At 36.0% G+C, this 21,823-nt stretch overlaps 2 protein-coding genes across 2 annotated transcripts; both read left to right on the top strand.

Moving 5' to 3' along the window:
- Positions 1-9,549: 9,549 nt before the first annotated feature.
- On the top strand, positions 9,550-11,169 carry LOC144432463 (histone H2B type 2-F-like). Its single transcript, XM_078120628.1, has one exon. The coding sequence runs from the start codon at positions 9,741-9,743 to the stop codon at positions 10,098-10,100; it is 360 nt and encodes a 119-aa protein (XP_077976754.1). The 5' UTR covers positions 9,550-9,740; the 3' UTR covers positions 10,101-11,169.
- A 715-nt stretch (positions 11,170-11,884) lies between these two features.
- On the top strand, positions 11,885-18,466 carry LOC120333628 (PIN2/TERF1-interacting telomerase inhibitor 1-like). The gene is made up of 9 exons (XM_039400966.2): positions 11,885-12,042; positions 12,317-12,426; positions 13,672-13,764; positions 13,986-14,079; positions 14,750-14,815; positions 15,016-15,113; positions 15,345-15,524; positions 17,689-17,757; positions 18,050-18,466. Exons 1-9 carry the CDS (start codon positions 12,024-12,026, stop codon positions 18,362-18,364), a joined length of 1,044 nt encoding a protein of 347 aa, XP_039256900.1. The 5' UTR covers positions 11,885-12,023; the 3' UTR covers positions 18,365-18,466.
- Positions 18,467-21,823: the final 3,357 nt, after the last annotated feature.

The following is a 21,823-nucleotide window of genomic DNA, read 5'->3' on the forward strand; positions in this document are numbered from 1 at the left end:
AATTGGTACTATGGAATTTGATTCAACATAGGTCATGCGCAGTTACTCAATTGCAAAGAAATCTCGCCCCAGAGTGAAAATACAAGCGACGACTGAAATGCTAAGAAGGTAACCACTCATAACTATGGCCAACCTACAAACACAGCAATACCGGTTAGTGCAGAGCTTGAAGCATTACAAGGCAATATTGCCAATGAAAAAAGAGTTTCAAAATTTCCACTGATTGTACTCAAGGCGCATGCGCTAACACGTGACTCCCAGAACTCTGGCTCTCTCTTTATTATAGGGAGAATAAGAATTCGGAAATAGATATTTAAACTCAGATAGTATTGACCCCATCGGCGAAGGTTATCAGTTCATATAACGGCATTTCTTTGGTATTTTGCTCATAAACCCGAATTGCGGGTTATATACCACATTGGTTGTTGCTGAACAACGGCTTCGCGTATGCCTTCCTTAGGACATTTTTGAATATAATTTCCAACTGCAAAACATTGTGCAGTAGGGATGTATTCGTTTCATGCCAGCTTTGTTTTTAGAAGCAACGTGTGTAAGATTATAATTTGGGACATTTTGTCGAATATTGCTCCAAGCAAGGTCACACGAGCTGAATTAAAAGGGAAAATATCATCTCAGAGCATAGCTACCACTAAAATGCAATAAGCAGAGAAAATACTCATGAGTAATATTGTTAACGCTGTACGTTATGCTGTAATTTATATTAATATGGTTGGAGAATTTCGCGTCACCCTTTTCTTATTGCTCGCAAAATTTAATTTAATTTATTTTTTATTTTAAAAAGCCAAAAAGAGAGCTTGGGACAGATTGTTTAATGTATTTTCTGTCTCAATTTACACAACGTCGCTACAGATTACAATTCATAACCCATCGGCTCGTCATATGACCATTCCTCCGGCTTCGTTCGCACACATTGACTGGTGCTTAGTTGGTAAGCGTGGGTTGCTGTTTCTGCTTGATTGACGTTTACCAAAATATACGTTTGCGGGAACGGATTTTTGCGCGAATGCGGAATTGGTGTAGAGAGCGACGATAATGCGTTCTCGGAAAAAATCGTCCGCTCAGAACTTGAATATACATAAGATTTAAATAATTATTCCAGGAGAGGGCAGGACCGGTCAGACGGTTCAATCCTATGGCAAACCACGGCTTCTTGCCCGGTTACAAGTCCATGACCGGTATAGGACTAGTTGGCCAGTAATTTGTTTCAGATGCATGGACATGATAAGGCAGGAAGCCGTGACCGACCAGCGGTTACGCGAACATACCACCCTACGGCGAGGAGTCCAACAATCCTCTCGTAGCTAGTTATCCCAAACGGGATCGGAACCACGCGGGGAAATCAGCGACGCGGTATCGAGAGTGTTAGTAACGCTTAGCAGGAAGCGCCACACCGACGACTTGCAATCAATTTTACGAAAATTCTAAATCTAAGTCGAATCTACATTGACGTAAAATTTTGTTCTCGAAAAACTGCTACCCAACAAGTTTCTTCTTGCATATTATTTTCCTAAAACTTGGCTGTTGCTATTAATTAGATTAAATTCCTTGCATCCTCATCTGAGTAGACCTTGAATTAGGTTATGCTACTTTTACTTATCTTAATTTAAGAAATAAATCCTTACTAATTTCTGAAAACTCAAACAGTTGTATGTCTATACGAATACTGAGATTTGGAAAGCGTATGCTTGTATAGCAAAAGAACATATTATTCGAAAAAAACAGATGTTCACATGTGAACTTGGTTCGTTTTTTACTAAGCCAAGAAAACAAGTCAACAGCCCGGCATTGTACGAATTGTTAGACAGGTTTTTGATTACTAAACGTGGTTATATAGTCCGTAATGTTTATACTTTCGCGACTGATATTTCAATTAATCTCACGAGGTCGTCCACTGTCTTTAATCGACATACACGATTTATACATAACAATGCGTTTTATGCAACATGCCACGTGATATTACACACACTGCAGAAAAATCAGTAAATTCACTTAATTACATATTTACAAGTTGTCCCAATCTTGATGGAAACCCTGCATAAGATTTTAATACAATGTTTAATAATTTCATACAGCAAACAAAATCTTGAAATACTTTATTTCATAACAAGGTGTGACCTTGAAATTGATTTTCATTAACATTAAATTAATCTGTAAAGTAAAATATGTATAGAATCGTCACAAAATTCACTTACTGGTCGTAGGTAATATGAAATATATATGGTATCTCTAAAAGCCGGAAATGATCTAGATGCGAAAAATATAATTTTATACACCAACGATCTGGCCATACGAAATATATGTTCCTATTTGATAGAGATGCTATTGAAGCAATAATGATGGAATACTTCTCATGACTTATAGTCGGCTCCCAGCGAGGGTGTTGGTCAGATATATCTCCTATCCTCGAACATAAAGTTTAGTCGGAACTCTAAATAACATTTTTGTTGGAACGTGCTGACCTTCGATGAGATATTTATTGTATGACCCAATTCACGAGTGGAAACGTCTATCAAGTACTGTGAATCAAAAACAGACAAATATATCATAGTTTATATACGGTATTCTTCCGTCCTTATACGTCATCCAATCTCTATTGTGCAATCTATTATGAAACGTGTCAATCTGTATCCACGTTTGAAGAAAACTGTATTCATAACAGAAATCACGTCTATAATCTTCTTTGCGTATTAAGTCGTGAGCCAACCTTAAGTTATACATATCATTAGGCACAATTTACAAGTCCAATAACGTGCCTATTGTTGTGGCGTAATGCCATATTATACGCGTATGCAAATTTTCAATCGGAACTTGTCACAATAAGTTAACAATGAGGTGATACATGACCTGTCGTCAAAAGTTTATTCATCGGTTTATTAGGTGAAGTATGTTTTTGTTATTGCCTTATTTTTTTTTATTTCAATGTTAAAATATTTTTCTTTTTTTTACATTTTCAGCGTGCGTATGAAAAAAAAAATATGTATTCCCATGTTTCTCGACAATTTATATTTTCGCGGCAATTTTAATAAGTTTGCTCCGATTTCCTACCTCTCACTACCCCGCACATAACAAAGATACATATTTGTTTTATACAGTGTATAAATACTATAGAATCTATAGATCCCGATATAACCGGTTAGCTTACTTTCTTTTGATGTGTTTTCTCAAAACTTAGGAAAAAGATAAAATTTTCAAATTCGACGACCTTATTTGAAACTCTGGTCGCCATCTTGCACTTTCATTGATCGTCAAGCGATAGGAAATAGAATTATATACTTTATGCAGAAAACATAAACAAGGTTTGATTACAGAAAGTTGGTCAATGAAAACGAACCTTGCGTAACATTTCTTATTATATAACCAATTTACGTCAAACCACAAACTTGAGGTCAATACTCCTGTTGTTGATTGAGTTAATTCGGTCAAAAATATAACCACCCAAAAAACTTATGATTTATATCTGAAGAATACGACTCAACTTTATCTGGCGTATCTAAATCGTATTAGAATGCTTTGAAATGTATAAGCCTTATCATTAATGTTATTGATGCCGTGAACCAGGGGTACCCAACTCAAAATATGTCGCGGGCCACTTCTTGAAATTTATTGACGACGTGGGCCGCAAAACTATCAAATTATATACAAAATTGGGTGCCCCAGGAGTATGCGCACCAGGATGTCGCACAACCTGAATCCTGACCGGTACACACATGCTATGTTTAGGTTGTGCGCCATCTTGATGCGCATACTTTAGGAGGTTCCAAAATTGTTATACAAAAATTAACAAAGTAAATCTGAATATATTTGTTGAAATTACCCTTGAATCTTACAGCAAGCGAGACATGAAACAACTTTTTGTGACGAATAGTTTCAGTATAAACATAGTATTTTTCCATGTGTAATGATCCATAAGACTATAATAATCTAGTTTTGCGTTAACTGCACATATGATTCATAATCAACAAATGATTCACTACTGTACACTTCCATGATCTGACCGAAACTTGTTTATTTCGTCATAATAAAAACGCGAAATGAAATGATTGAATTTAGAATTTAATCAGGAGGTCCTTTAATTATTACAATAGAATAAAAGATGAACGTGGTAAATTGGAATGACGGGGGAATTTTTGTTTTAGTTCTAGCAGTTTGTTGTACCGGACTCTTGATGTTAAATAACACGATGAAACTCATAGTTGACATCATACTATTCTAGTTTTTTTTCTGGAAAAATATCAACCACGACGCGGGCCGCAAAAATGCTTTGCGAAATTATTGGCGCCACTGAAATTACCTTTAATCGCCGATACATATTTTTTAATGTTACGAGATTTATTGAACGTTATTATTGTTGATGAGTCAAATAATCCAGCATGAACAATTACAGATTTAAATTACCATAACGATCAAATATGGTTTAAATCAAAAATTTGTTTGTATCTGTTATCGGTTTTTCTAAAAAGAAATTCATGATATATACTTTAAATGTTCAAAGCAATTGTAATGTTTTTGGTTGATTCAGCGTGATTATGTAACTGAAGTGATTAGATATATTTTAAAATGCAACGTTGGTTCTTCACCATTAGTAATTATTTTTATAAATACAAAATTCTGTTTCAAGATGGTTTTTACGTCGTTTCCAGATTAAAAAGTTTCTGATCGTTAATAAGAGAAACTTGCATTTATACCTATACAACCCCTCCCAATCCGAACTTTTGTTCTTCCGTATATTACATAAAATTCAAGACACTATATACACGACTATTTACTTAGGTTTCAAGATAAGAGCTTAAAAATACATCACGTCGTTTGCGGTTCGTTGCGTAACGTTGGAAGACACGTTACATAACCCATTTACGTCAAACTGTAAGACGTTGCCCTCATTGTTTATTGCTATGAAATCGTTACTGTTATCTCATTTAGAAAATACCGATATATACTGTATTTAATTTGTTATGGAAGGTAGCTTTTTATAGTCATTGTTTGATCTGTCATCCTTAAGGCAAGTTCACGGTCACGGAAGATAAGAAATGTTTGATCTGTATGTTGTTTCATCAGTCAAGGCCGCTATCAATTTTTTTCTTGAATACTTGAAACGATTCAAGGTAACACGCGCAGGAACGAATTAGCATTCTACGTGTACTATCTTAAGTTACTGAAATACGATTAAAAGAAGATGGTAGTATTTGATTTGGACGTGAACACAGCGCACGCGATACGATCGGACTAGACGCATGAACTTAACTTTCCGTTACTGTCGTTCGAACTTAGTTTGTGAAGTTTTTACAAAATTTTAAGGAGTACAATAATGGATACTCCCTGAAACCTTCTGCTGGTTCATCCGTCTCCGAAAGAAAGTGCTGTTTTAAACTGGAACAGCAGACGCAAATATATGCTAACCTGTAAATAAACAATCCGATTGTGGTGTTATGACATAAACGTGGAAACAACGTTAAATTGCCGACCTTATTATAAACGTTCACTGATAATTACCTTACTGAAATGTTAGTACATTTTGCGATACTTTTTTCACACGGCTTTCGGAACCGCTCGTCAGCAGTTCGCCATCCGTGAATTATAGTGCATTGCGGAAACGGATAAAGAGTATGTATGAAAAAGTAATACGTATGAGGAAACTTTTAATTTATTATGTACACTACCTTGGCCACTTCGTTTAGGTCTGCTTAGAAGACTTCCAATTTAATATTTACACTGCGCTATTTGTTCACGTCTGCTACGATACGATTGGTTAACGGATTCGTGTATATTGTTACGTCATGAACTATAGCAGTTCGCGCAGTATCGACATCAATTCATTCATCTAATTTGCATATTTAATGGGATAAATATCCTAAGTCAACCTGACCCAGCACACTTCGTCTCACATATTACAAACACGAGGAACTACGATGGCACCGACAAAGGGAGCAAAGAGGGTCGCGAAGCAGGTCCCTAACAAGAAGGACACCAGGAAATACCGCAGAAAGCGCAAGGAAAGCTTTGGTATTTACATCTACAAAGTTCTGAAGCAGGTGCACCCAGACACCGGCATCTCCAGGAGAAGCATGAACATCATGAATTCTTTCGTTAACGACTTGTTCGAAAGAATCTCTGGCGAGGCTTCTCGACTTGCACATTACAATAAGAGGCGTACCATCAGCAGTCGCGAGGTACAAACTGCAGTTCGCCTGCTTCTTCCCGGTGAACTTGCAAAACACGCCGTTTCGGAGGGAACCAAGGCGGTGACAAAGTACACCAGCTCCAAGTAAACAGAAACCTGATTATCAATTACAACGGCTCTTTTCAGAGCCACTCACAATCTAACAAGCTGTTAATCCGATTTTTGGAACAACAATGATTGATATTGCCTGCCTATTAATACCAGTAGTCTGCTCTCCAAAAGAAGTAACGTTACACGCCGTATTTACTCGGCTCTCCTTTCGCATCAGATTTTTATTTGGCGTCTTAGAAATTACGGCGTTTACTTCGCCAGACCCAGCAATGGCTTTGAAACTGGGCATTTACGCATGAATTATGCATTTGGATGTCGCGAGAGGTTGAAATAAGTAGCATGGAAACGCTTGATCGCCAATTTCACAGTTTAAAACTAATGGAGATGAGCGCGATATACTTGTTAAAATTCCCTGAGCAGGTGGTACACGAATAGTGCGAGATGATTCCGATTGCCCCACAAGAAGCGTACCCTAACTGTGTATAGCAGTGGTTCCAAACCTTTTATAGCCCGTGGTTCCCTCCAGAGGCTTTTAGCACTCATGGCTTCCATAAATTTTAGGCGTCGCAAGGAGTACACTAGTTTCACACAAAGTATCATATATATTGTACTTTTTTAGACTTTTGATGCGAACCACAATTAAAAAATTAAGGCGAAACATAAATGTCACGATTTCGATAGAATACATCGGATCAGAGGAGCGGCGCGCACGCATAACAATGCCGTTTTTGATCGTAAGACCCGATAAGAGTCGCGCTTAGGGCGTCGCGGAAAATTTTAATACACAGTATCCATAAAGTCTTTGTAACCTCCCTTTCAACGTGACCCGGTAGCACAAGGCGTCACATAGGAAAAACTAACAAATCGAAAACGCATCTCCCAAATCCTTGTCCAAACACAACCAATTGTTGAAAACTTGTAATGAAATTGTAATTCGAAGCATAACATGAAATGCTCAGCAATACACAAACATCACAATAGACGGAAATGAAAGATGGAAGACGGTTTTCTAAAACAAAATAATATGTCTTAGAACACTTATAAAACTAAATAATACCAAATTCAGCAATGATCCAAATATAAATAACATACCGATAATATTTATGACACCGGGTAAGAAAACACATACATCAGTGAACTTCAAATTATGCAACTTAAAGTACTAGCATTCTTACCCAAAAATCATTGCATAATACATTCTGGAAACATCAGTACAATTTCTTCACAGTAACAAATGTACGGCTCAATATCTTAACACCAAGGGCAACAACCCAATAGATCCACTTACTAACTAATTTAGATGTCTAAGTCATCTACAAGATAAACACAATAAACAGCAATAATTAAATCACAATAATACCAACACAAAGAAACTTTAAAAACTTGACTTGGCAGCAAAACAGCAGCAAAGTATGGTGCAATATCCATTAATGGCGGCGAACTCGACTTAACAGCGCCTACACGTGGCAACAATATTATTGCCAAACAATAATACTTGGATCCTGTGGATCGTGACGTAACAGTCTTTACAATTTTAATTTTGTTATGAAGTGAGTCCTGAATATATTTTAACCAGGTTTGTTGCTTTTTTGAACAGTAATTCATATTATATATACGCTTTGGCCAGACCCAGAGAAGTTATGCGCTAAGTTTCTCTTCCTAGTTGTTTTCATGTCATACTGGTAAGAACTGCTGTTTTAAGTCTCGCGTGGATTGATATTTGCTGACACGCGATTTTACACTAGAGATGTATCGGCCAATTTTTCGGTAGTGCATCGGTATCGGCTACATTTAGACCGATATTTCCGATATATTTAGCTTCTCAATAATATGATCCAGAATGTTTTAAAAAATAGGTTAAAATACTAATCTTGAAATTATTTTTTGCTTGGATAGGTCGTGAACTATGAGCCATGCACGTCCCCACCCCGGCTAGTAGAAACGGGAATCGGATTTTGACCTGTTTTTAGCCATTTATTAGCAAAACTGGCTCAATCAATTTTAGTAATTTCACTGCCAAATTTTTATATCAAAATTTTTAATATTACATGGTAATTATGAAAAAATATATCGATCGAATATTAGTGCATGCTCCAATATTTAAAATATAAAATATGACGTTATATTGGCACAAAATCCTTCCTGCGCATGTAACTCAATGTATCAGTTTCATACGGTAAGTAGGCTGAACATTTATTTGTTTTACCACCAACATTAGCCAAATTCTATTAGTTTTCTAATAAATCTATTTGAACACTGAGATTACTAGCGCCAGTGCATCTGAATCAATTAACGCATTTGGATCTCAAACATCTACTTCTTAATACTACTTAATGTGTGTGATATGTATATAAATATATATATTACTCTTTTTTGATCCGAAATAATGTGCACTATTAATAAGGCTGAAAGGTAAAAATTACACTTGAGGTAGCCTAATAGTTACATAATATCGGAATATCGGTCGTTTTTGAATATCGGCGTATCAGTATCGGCCTTTTTAGCTGGTATCGGATCGGTATCGGCGACAAAAGTGGTCTCGGTACATCTCTATTCTACACTATAATTTTTTTAAGTCGGTTATTTTTTATAACTTATAGCCAGTGGTGGGATTCAAATTTTTTGTCAGCCGGTTCCATCACAAAAATCATATTTTTCGGCCGGTTCTGTTACATGTTTTTTTAAATAATGCTAACCGGTATGCTGATCTCATAAAATTCCGTGAGACGGTTCTATAGAAACGGTGCGAACCGGCTGAATCCCACCACTGCTTATAGCCCAACTGATACTTGAACCTCGAACTGTAATTCCTAGAGTCAATATTATTATTTACAGTTTTTCAAACAAAAGTGTAGAACATGAAAACTTTAGATTATATCATAATGGTTGACTGGCTTAGTTTCGGATTTATTTTAAAATTTAAATAAGCAGCCAAGGGTTCTGGATTAAGTTGGTGCGATGGTCTTAGTTCATTAAAGTTATATGCGAGTTGTACGCATATTTTAGATGTGCTCGTCTGCAGGCTGAACAATTCTAACCAAAACTGGAAACATAACGATGCTAATTGATAAAATTTAACTTATTAGTTATGAAGTTTCTAATGTACAACAGCCCAAACGATATCTTCGTGTATTTTTCATTGTTATGATATTTGATCCTTTATAGTTTACATGCGTTTTTTGTGTTTGTAAGTGAACTCGATGCGAGGTTTGGCTTGACAACTAGAAATCTCTATATTTTATCTTATGTGTAACAAATAGAGTGATCGAAATAATCTATGTCTCGCGAACCTGAAAAAAATATTTATCAAGAACAACATTCAAGGTAGATGTGCGTGGGCGAAGACTACTATCGGCCGCGTAAACCACCCGGGGAAAAGTTCAGCAAATCTTCAGAATACCCCTAATTTGCATACCAAAGCCTATAAATAAGGCATGTCTCCGATTACCGTCATACTTCGTTTTTGATTATACAAACACGTATAGCGGAAATGGCCCCCACAAAAGGAGCAAAGAAGGTTGTGAAACAAGTCAATGCCAAAAAGGATGCCAGGAAAGCTCGAAGGAAGCGCAAAGAAAGCTTCGGCATTTACATCTACAAAGTTCTGAAGCAGGTTCACCCAGACACCGGCATCTCCAGGAGAAGCATGAACATCATGAATTCTTTCGTAAACGACCTGTTCGAAAGAATCTGTGGCGAGGCCTCTCGACTTGCGCATTACAACAAAAGGCGTACCATCAGCAGTCGCGAAGTGCAAACCGCAGTTCGCTTGCTTCTTCCCGGTGAACTTGCAAAACACGCAGTTTCTGAGGGAACCAAGGCCGTGACAAAGTACACCAGCTCCAAATAAGCTGTTATAAGTTTTGCCAATCACAACGGCTCTTTTTAGAGCCACCCAAAACTTAACGAGATGTTTCCATTGTAAGCGGATCCGCAAAAATAAATATCAAGACACCTATGCCAGGACGGTTAGCGGATGTATCACTTTAACCATTTATACCTACTAGCGATGGAAATTCCAATGCCTCTTTATTATCATTGTCAGTACTCAGTATTACTTTTATCGTTGCTATTAGGATTGGGCATTTCTAATCGTCGCCATCTTGTTTTTTTCCGTCAAAGGTAGAGGTGAATCCTTCTCAATTTTTTTGCGATGCCATGTCCCGTCAGAACGTTTTGATCGTCGTTTTTTTTTCTTTCAATTTATCCTCCGGTCGGTTCGGAACACGCCCAGACTTGCATCTCGTGCATTTTTAAAGTGCAATTCGGACATGCCCCCCGCCTCCTAGCGAGTTACCATGTTTCCCCGAAAATAAACCCTCCTAGAGAGAGACCTAGTCGATGGCGCGATTTTTTTTTCGACCTAGTCCTCAACAAGAATCTTCCCTACACGTTGATTATCTAAAACGTGTAATTTATAGGTAAATGAATATTGGTTTTCAATTGTATATTGGGAAATCTCGTAATTCTCTACTTTGTGATTTTGTTTTTGATAAAAAATAAGCTCTAGTGTTATATTTCGAAAGAAAATTGTAATAAGACCCTATCTTATTTTCGGGGAAACACGGGGGATGAAACATGTTTCTCTTTGTTTATGACAACTCAGCGAACTGACTTACAGAGTTGGATCAGTTGTAATTGATGTAATTAATTACAGTTTTTCATGTAATTGTAATGTAATGGAGGCATTTTCATTCTGTGTAATTGTAACTGTAATTTGCTCAAATTTCGGCTCAATTACACTTTCAAATAGACTAAATCTTGGTATTTTAAGAAAAGATGAACATCAAACAAACTCTTCCGAAATCTGTGTTGAACCATTTCCTGCACCAATGTCAGTTTTTTTTTAAATCTTTGAGCAGCACTGAGGCATGCTGTAATCACTGCAAAAAGAAAGTTAAGTTCTCAACCAAAGCTCGTCAAACTTGATCACGCACTTGAAGAGATGTTATCCCCATCTATATCCTAAATATATGAATTTCAAAAGAAAACACCAGAAAAACACGATGAAGGCTAAGGTTGATCATAGCCAACCACCTAACAAGTCATTTTTTTAGACTACTTCTTCTCAGCGATGGCAGAAGATTTAAAAAGAAAAGACCAAGGAAATCAAGTGAAGTAGATAGATATTTGGGAGAAAAAAATCTGCAATTTGATGAAGACTCATTAATGTATTGGAAAATAAATAAGAAGAATTTCCCACGCTTGCTTCTTTAGCCAAGAATTATTTGGGACTAACAGCAACAGCAGCCTCGTCAGTACGAGTTTTTTTTAACTTTTATACGGCAAGAAGAAATTTATTGGGGTCAGAAACTTTTTGCTGTCTAATCTTCATCAAGCGCAATCAGACAGTTTTTGAGCAAGTGAAAATGTGAATACGAACCAAAATGTTATAATTGTAAATGTAATTTGATATTTTTTGCACAGAGGAATTGTAATGTAATTGAAACATTTAAGGGAGTAAATAATTGTAATTGAACTGAATTAATGTAATTGTTCCAACTCTGCTGACTTAATGATCGTTTTTATGATTTCCACTAATTTATTGTGTCTGAAGGCATCATCATAATAATAATAAAAGTCACATAATCGAACAAGACCATCAGATTTCAAATATGCTAGGTAACCGGAAAACGACTCGAACCACATGTGAAGCGCTGCACAGTCAATGACCACATGCTGGCAAGCGCGGACGTCCACGAAATAGTCCGTTTTACCTAGTTTTCGGCGTTGTTGATTGTAACAAGCGAAAGGACTGACAGGGATTCACAACATGTCAATGCTTGCAGAAAGTAAGTAGATTTTTGCTATTCAGCGAAAATTTCATGTGATGTTCATTTCTAGCGTTGGCTACAAACAAACACTGAAACAACGGCGTACCGGGTACCAGCATTTGACCTAGTTAAATATACTTAATTAAGTCAGTGCCGTAGGTACAGGTACAGTAAGGATTTACCTTGGAGGAGAACCAGTTTTTGAAAATGAAATGCAGCATTTGTTTGATTTGTGTATTGTAGTCTTGGCTAGTTGAACTTCTAAACGTTCTAACATATTTTTATATTTCAGGTCGAGATAAGAAAAAGTGGTCAATAGACCCAAATGGCACAAACTGGTCAAAAGACGAAAACAAATTTGGTGTGAAAATGCTTGAAAGAATGGGTTGGACCAAAGGCAAGGTACGGTACCGTATGGTCACAGTCAACTGCTTATCTTTCTTTCTGCAATTTCATGATTTTTGTGTATACAAATTTAATAATTTTTTTGACTTCAACCAGCACTACAGCACTAGAATATGCCATATCGTTACCGGTACCGTACTATAGGTACAGTACTATCGTATTGACTCAGTGATAATGCCACCATAAATAGATAATTGGTTTTGAAGGTGTATTTTGTGTAAAGTGATGGATAGCCGTCGATAGTAAATACCAGTGCTAGAATTCGATGAGACCTTTATTGAGTGAATCAAATCAACAATTTTCCTTTTACTCCATTACCATTATCTAACTTCATTGGTTCAACTTTTAATAGTTTTTTGTGTATTATTGCAAAAATGATGAAAATGCAAACAGCAGTATTAGTACGGTCTTACTACTTCTGTACTTACTGAATACAGCGCGAAACACCGCAAAGAGCGCGAAACAGCGCAAAACAAAGGAAAACAGTGTGGAAACCGCGCAAAACAGCGCGAAATAGAGGGAAACAGTGTGAAGCAGAAAAAAATTTTGCAATGAGTTCGGGGCACCTTGTTTTGAGTTGGAGTACCACGGCAGCAAATTAAAATCACAAACCAACGTATGTAGTCAGTAATGCTGTAATGGCAGGTATGCCCCTGCTGGTGACACATTTTGGGTACCATAATTTAGAACATTTTCCATATGGATATGGTTGGCTTTAGGGTTAGGGTTAGGTAAAAGGGGACCTCCAGAAGTATGTGCACCAAGATGGCGCACAACCTGAAATTGTATGTGTGTGTGTGTGTGTGTAGCGGATTCTGGTTGTGCGACATATTGCACATACTTCTGGAGCACCAAAAAGGTAGATAAAATTTCGCATGATGACCTATAATCCGGTACATAACCTTGTAAATATGCCGGAAATAGCGCCATAAAACCATGGCGAGAGGCGCCGTGGTTCTTTCGTGGCAGGAGGTGGTAATGACTGCGTCTCCTTTTTTGCGCTGTTTCCCTCTGTTTTGCGCTGGTTTCCTTCTGTTTTGCGCTGGTTTCCTTCTGTTTCGCGCTGGTTTCCTCTGTTTTGCGCTGCTTCGCGCTATTTTGCGCTGTTTTGCGCTCTTTGCGGTGTTTCGCGCTGTATTCAGTAAGTAGTAAGACCCGTATTAGTATCATCATAGAATGATATAATTCTGCAATCTTCTGTAATGAATAGCATTTTCTTTACTTTGCTCCCAAATATTTCAGGGACTGGGAGCGAATGAAGATGGGAGAATCGCACACATTAAAATTAAACATAAAAATGATAATCGTGGAGTTGGATGTTCGATAAAGCAAGAAGTGGGTTCACAATTTCATTCATTTTATAGTTAAAATTAGAGTAGTTAGTCACTGCGGAGGGTGCCAGTCCCAGGATGAAGGTTTAGGTAACTTATATTCAGACTAGTAGATCACCAAATCACATGTTTATATCTTTCTCCGGAAAGCTAATACAATAATTGAACCCCTATAATGTTTAATAGTTATATTTTGAATATTTCATTTGAATTCCTATTTGACAGCAAAATTGGGTTGCTCATCAGGATGACTTTGCAGATTTACTAGCACAATTGAACAATCATCACTCCGATCAAACTGACGTGAAAAACATGAATGGTATATTCGAGAACTTAATTATTTATTCATATTTTTGAGATTATGTACTATAAATAACAATCACTTTGCCTCAATACTTGTATGGCAATTTGAAGATGGGATAAAAAAAATCAGAAAAAAATGAATGTATTGCAGTCTTGCTTCATGACCAACTATAAATTTGATATCATTTATGAGTTTTGTTTACACCATTTTGTTGTATTCAAAAATCTATGTTGATCAAACAAGATCACTTTTCACAATAACACTTCGAAATCTTCCATTTTCGCATAAAATTGAAGTATATTCGTATATCATGATATGTTACAAAACAGGTCATTTTTATTATTAAAAATTTCTATTTCAAACATTTTCTATGCAACTTGTACTAATGTGCCTTCCTATTAAAACAATGTGATCAAGTTAACCAGTAATTTGTTTGCTGTAATATGAAGGCAGAAAAAAATTTGCAAAACATCCAAGGTCGCATGCCACACAATGCATTGCTACCCATTTCACCTTTGCTACAAGTTTTAAAATTAACTTTGCTAGCCAAAATAGTGATAGAGGTAATCTATAAAGTACTAGAATAAGTTAGATTTTCTTATTTTTGTCAAGAAGAATAGAAGCTGATAAGATCGTTATATTATATCGTCCCTATATATATACATCATTTTTGTTTATTCCACAGGTGTCTCCAGCCTTGAAAAGAAATCTAAATCACAAAAGAGAGTACATTATCACAAATTTGCAAGAGGTATGGTAAAAATAGAGAAGAATAATATATCAGCTAATTTTCAAGTGTCATAAACGTGCCTTTTGCCCCAAAACAAGGCCCTGATATCTCGGGATATTTAAGTAGCTACTATTATTTGAAAGGAAATTAATCTTCCCAGTTCGGCATAGACTATCCATTTTATCACACCATTTTCACACTGGATTGTTGTTATTTTCTAGGTAAAGACCTTTCCAATTACAAAGAGACTGATCTTGCAGCAATATTTGGAAAAACAGCATCCAAGAGTGAGCCTGTTACACCTATCAATTTGTCAGAGGTGATTATTTTTTAAACATTGGGGTTGGGCCATTGATATGTTTCTTGGCTTTTTTAATTCAGAGTAAGTGTACTATAATGGATAAAAACCTAAAAAATTTTCGATATTTATATCTGAAAGAAAATTCTCTTGTATCAAATTCGCTTCAAACATAAAAATATTATCAATTTTGGAAACACTGATTTTTTGTGTTGTTGCTGATCGCGAAATCTTTATTTCTGATTCATGTAGGATGAAATATCTGATGCAGACAGCACTTCATCCTGCCCAGAAAGCAAGAAAAAGAAGAAATCAAAAAAAAAGAAAACTACTGAAAAAGAATCCCCAAAAAATAATGCAACCAATCATGTAACTTCTACAATAAGTGTGCAAGAATATTTTGCACTAAGAATGGCTGCAATTAAAAAGAAGGTAACGTAGTAAAAACAATTCATTAGGTGGTGGGCACAGGGGCGGACACTTTCCATAATTTTGGGGGGGCGAAATTGGATCGCCTACCGAAAAACACCGCGCCGTGTATCGTCACGTAACAGTAACCTGTCGATGTCATTCTCTAAGTATTAGCATGTCATTTTGCTACTCATATATCGATTACCTAGGCTGCTTTGCTCGGACACGGAACTTGCGCGTCACTGAACCAATTTCTTGAATTCCGCGAGAATTAGCCCACGGCTTTTGCTAACAAACAGAAAATAACAAATTTGAGGTCGGAACATCCCATTGCCGTCTGCAACAAGCACCGCGATTACGCGCTAGTTAAAAGAGCCGCCTATTTAAGCGTATAATGTTTTTTCTGTCGATCCATGAGAGCCACGAGATTCTAAAATGTCCTTATATATTAATTTAATTGTGTGCAGCGTAACTCGCGGTTGCGACTTCTTAGGTCAAAATAAAAATATTACTAAACTAAAGTACCACGGCGATATGGGGAAATAAAAATATGAGATAAGCTGCCTGATGTATTTAATTTTGATACCTATTTTTGCAATCTTCCGAACTCGTTATCGCCGTTACAAAAATCTCGATATCTGGTATAAAATCCCATATAGTTAATTTTACTTCATACAATGAAAATAATTATAAAGTATACTAGTAAATCAAAAATACAAATTCACCGCCTCGAAATCCACGCGGAACAGTCGCCGCGATTACGCCACTTGTTAAAAGAGCCGACTTTATCAACGAAAAATGATTTTTCACTTGTGCAAAGTAATCAATCGAAGACCGATACGGGCATATTCAAAATGTCTTGATTTATTATTTTAATTGTCTTCAATTTAAACTACGGTTGAGTCGACAAAACAAGAGCCATTCTAACACACGACGGCAATCCGCGGACATAAAAATGTGTGGTAAACTGCCCGTTTATATATTGTTTTGATCCGTATTTTTGCTATTTTGCGAATTCGATAAATTTGAGATTTACTTGTAACACTGGCACCAATCGCAATGTTGTCACTTCGATTATTTTTAAAGATAAAACCTTTCGAAAAATCCATAACTTTTTTGTCAATTCTCACGTAGTAAAAGTTATTTCAGTACAATAAAAATACATAAATAAATATAAAAAGGGATCGAATATACTTTAATTATCTTATATATCATCACAAACCGGGGAAAAGTCGCGTTGTCAGCTTTGTTTAATGTTAACACGAAAATTTTCGACGTCAATTTAAAAGTAATGGATAAAAAGGCAAATCCCGCTCACAATTGACCGTGTTTCGATTTTAGTGACGAAATGTTTTTAAAGGTCAAGCAAACATAATTTGTGAAATTTTGCGATTTTCGATGCCGAGAAAAGCGTTTTTAGACTGTCGCGGGCCTCAACAAAACCTATATTGTTTACAGTTTTATTTTTAGTATTTTATATTGCCGCTTTTCAACTTTTCGACATAGTAAATGCTTTGATCTTTGCCCGCAAATTATGCTGGGCCTTGCACGAAATCCATAACGTGAAAATATACGTCCAGCGGTGAAAATTGTTTATAACAACTTTAGATCTAGTTAATTTTTTAGCGATAATAATTAACTGTTGTAATGAAACACAGTTTGCCTCTTTCACTTCTCTCGCAAGTGCCAACAATAACACTATTGAAAGATTTTGTCAATGAGGAAATCATATTAAATTGTACAAAAATGAATTAGTTGTGCAAAACCGTGGCGCGTGATCGGCGGTGCGTTTGAAGACGGAGTATTACCCGTGCGGGCGCGCATGTTTCACGAAAATGTGAGGTGCTCCGAAGACGCTCTGGTCCACATTATTGTGAGAAAACAGTTATAATATCGGTGACTATTAACCGTTTAATTGCGCTTGACTATCGCACTTTTCGGAAATGATAATTTTGTAAGGCGGAAACAACATGTATTAATTTTTTTTGCGAAATTATTGGGGGGGCGACCGCCCCCCCTCGCCCCCCCGGGTGTCCGCCCCTGGGTGGGCATAGAATCTGACATTTTTAATCTGTAATTCGAACCCTTGTTCCATTGGGTCATTAAAGCGGATGATCCTAGCAAGCTTTCGGTAATAAAAACCAAATTTTTCCAGAATTTAAATTATTTTTTTTTCCATTTTCAGGCTTCATCTCCTTCAGTTGCTTCAAGTCCCAGTGAAGAAGATAGCACTATTGACACAACAACTGCACAGGTATAGTCATTTTCATCTCCAGTAACTCTTCAAATATGAATTTACATTGCAATTTAATAAGACTCAAGCTGAAGAAATGACTGCTATTTATTATATTGATTGCCCCAAAATTCAAAGTGTGGTACAAGGTTTTAGATTTGTTCTTCACTTGGCAATGCGAGATTTTATTGCGAAAAAATTTCTCAAGTATCTTTCTCGTAGGAGCCCAAGAACGACTGTATTCAGAATATTGCTAGCTGGTTTTTCCCTACAAATACCTGACTTTTAAAACTATTGCACAATTTTTATGTAGGAAGAAAAAGCCGTCACTGCCACAGATAATGATTCGACCGTTGATTCAACAAATAAAATAAAGAAAAAGAAGAAATCGAAAAAAGTTGAAGATTCAGAAACTACAGAACCAGCCGAAGCTGATAAGACTTTGAAAAGGAAGAAAAAATCAAAACTGAAAAGTATTGATACAAAAAAGGACTCTAATAAAATGGAATCTTCAAATAATTCAGATAAAAAAGTGAAGAGAAAATCGAAAAAGCGCAAAAATAAAGACTTGCAAGATGACGATTTAAATTTATCAACAAACAAATTTAAAAAGAAGAAAACTGAATGATATTTTCACTGGTATATATTAGTAACAAATTTGCATAGTAAAATGTTTTGCTAGTTTGAGAATGGTTTTAATATCGTTTCTAACATGACTTTATTCAAAGAATTATATTGTGTTGAATTTATTTATATCTCGTTTTAGAGGGAATTGGGAAGTAATCACTTAGACATTTCAAAATATCAGTGACATTGGTGATCTATCTACCTAGGTTTTGAAATGCCATGCTGGCGCGCGTTATTGAATAGGATAGTATCCTAGAAAAGATTGGCGAGTCGTAGTTTTGCGTTAGAAATGCTCATTCAAAACTAAGAAATCTTATTTTTTCGACCTATTTGCTTCGATTTTCGCCATTTATTAGCGGTTAGCACCGTGGTTCAACGCACAAAATCATTCGAAAAATGTTACTAAATCATAATGCGAAGAACTTTTAACCTGAAACGAAATTCTATTGCGCCCGTTACTAATTATCAAACAATCTTTACATAAGTCTATTTTTCCCTAATCATACTTGAGAAAAGTTATCAAGAAAGTATTGAATTGAAGTTCCCAAGGAAGCCATTTGTTTGTATTTGTGGTAACGCCACATTCAGGAGGGAAATATCTATTTTTGTGTACAAGTACCGCGTTTGCACAATCTATTATTCTATTACATCCCTTCAAAATTCGCTTGGGCTAATTTTTTTGATTGGAAACCACATAGTATTCGAAAATGCCAAGCCATGATGAAGAATAATATGTTTCTCCACTTTGTTCTAGCCCGTGTTTTGCTAGTTTTGGGGAAAAGGTCACATTAGTTTTTTGACAAGGGTTCGTTACATAACCATTTTTGTCTGGGGGTTGTAGAAATATTTTGAACAATCATTTCTTTTATTTATATACTTTGTGGTCTTGTATATACCTTATTTAACGTTAATAGACACGTCAGCTACGGCGTTACCCTCCTCTGATACTGATGTAGATTCGAAGGTTCAACGGTTACGGTCGGATATGGAAATAGCTAACCAGTATAGGTACAACTGTTTTTATGTTCAAGTATGGATGTTTTTTACATTAGAGTGTTTTCTATTCCACAGTCGGGCCAGGTTAATGATGCCTGATGTAACTATTGTTCAGCTCACGTCGCAAGGTATCGTAAGAGAGTCGCGTTCGGCGCCCAATTTCACCAGGATTTCCTAGCATCCTAACACAACTAAATTTACGGTACGTGATAAAAAGAGTAAACCACTGGAATAAATCTTTAATTACGTTTTAATTTTTACATGGTACTTCAGAATAATGATGTGTATTTATCAGGCAATAAATATACATATTTGTACATAGCCTACATATTAAACAAAACCGCGATGATGTATATACTCCTAGAGAAAATAGACAATTATAAGAAATATAATTAATATATAACTATACTTTGAACTATTTGTGTAACTAACATACTTAGCAAGAATAAACGTAAATAGAGGCATCAGCTAATTTTTGTAGAATTCAAAGGGACCGATTAAATTGTATACCAACTTAGTGTTAGCGGGATATCTGCATAATTACACTCTTAGTTTTCAAAAAAAAGATCACTAGAATATTATCAATGAAAACTCGCTTCGAATAATGCGCTGAGCCACCGTGGAAAATTATAGCGATACATTGTACCGTCTTAGATGACCTTGCATATTTCTGGGCCATCATATTTACCTGTGAGAGATGTTGTTTGGGAGGATATAGGGATGAGTCGCTACGGTTGCATAAATGTGTTTTACGGTATTTAGTGAGAATATAAAAAGGAAATAAACTGTCTGATGACTAGTTACTGCGATCAAATCTAAATACTACTTTGAATAAAATTAGCATTTTTTTGACGAAATTGAGATTGATATTCTATGACTTTTCAAAATCATTTCTGAACATCTTGACAATAAGATAGTAAAAATATCGTCAGAATTTGAACTGGTAGTAAAATGCATTTTTTTTTAACTATCCAGCTAATATTAACTCATTTCTTCCCTGAGGCCGACGAGCTTTCGTTGTAAATTCGATGTTCAACGAGGCATATTATAACACCACATCGTAGGTAAGTAATAGAGGCAACATAGAGCTAAGTTGTGAAATCGCGTTACTGTAAATCATATTGACAAATTACAAGCTATTTGAGTATCAAACGGGTATTCTACAGTGTTAGGAAATTGAGATTTCCGGAGTGTAGGTTATAGTCGGCGACGATTTTAATGCCATGGATTTAAAAACATAAAAAAAAGTATTAAAACATTGGCCGTTTTAGAATATGTTGACGGTCACTGATAAATATGATAAAATTTTTTTTTACATCTGCAAAAATATCAGCGAAAAAGTATGTCAGTCTGTATCGTAGTATTATGGGTTCACATCGAATAATTCGTTTATTTCGAATTCATTGACTCATAGTATAATAAATCCTCTATAAAATAATATCTTGCAACATAGCGAAAAGTTTATAAATTTGGAATCATCATATTTTGTGGTAGATCAAATCTTTACTGAAAAAAATCTGCACAGTTTAGTCATGAGGGCAAAATATTATGTTTCTTGCTGCGAAAAAGCTAGACATTTGGGATCGTATTATTTTTAGGTTCATATGTGAAGATATATGACTATTATATTAAAAATAATAAAACAAGCGGTTGCATGTTTTCAACGTCAACATGTTTTTAATGCTTAAAAGTATCCAATTTCACGTCATTAGTTAGAATAATACAAGATTTGAACATTTTTTTTTTCAATTTGTAATATAACTCCTTTAAATTACATTAACTTATATTACCCAGAAATTCCAGTCTGCTTCGTGGTATTACAAATAAAATGCAAGGTATACCATCCGAACGTGCTTGGCCTATATGTTGAATTGGGCACCCGAAGACAAAGTTTGCACCGTGTCCCGTGTGAGTGCTCACCCTTCCATATTTTCACGGAATCGCGAGACAGCTTATTGGCGCGCAATTTCCGGCACATTTGTAATTTAGGTCAGGTTGTCAGCAACAGTACTACAGGAAATTAACTCGATGTAAGGCTGGATTTTACCCTGGTCTGAGAATGGCATGATATGGTCGGTATTAGTGTGTATTCTAAGTCATAAATTGGTGTAGGTAACAAAGTGTATATATGCCTTGCGTCGCGTGTTAGAAGGTGGATTCAAACAAAAATTCCTATTATTGACCATTATATTGATAAACCTCATAAATTCCAGTAAGTAACCCCAAACTATTACAGTCGTCTACTCCCTTTTTGCTATATCCGTACTAAAATGTTCAAATTTAGGGTAAAGTAAAACAGTTTCGGACACAGTTGCCAACCAAGTAGATTGGCTGGGAGGCTCCAGTTTGCATAATGCAAAGTCGTTCTTGTCTTACAAGACTCTATTGTTTGAGGTATCTCAATGTGGTAAAAGCTGGTAGGATGATATTTACCCCCTAATTAGAGCGTCCCTAACATGGACTA

The sequence above is a fragment of the Styela clava genome, chromosome 15 (genome assembly GCF_964204865.1).
Source record: "Styela clava chromosome 15, kaStyClav1.hap1.2, whole genome shotgun sequence".
NCBI lineage: Eukaryota > Metazoa > Chordata > Ascidiacea > Stolidobranchia > Styelidae > Styela > Styela clava.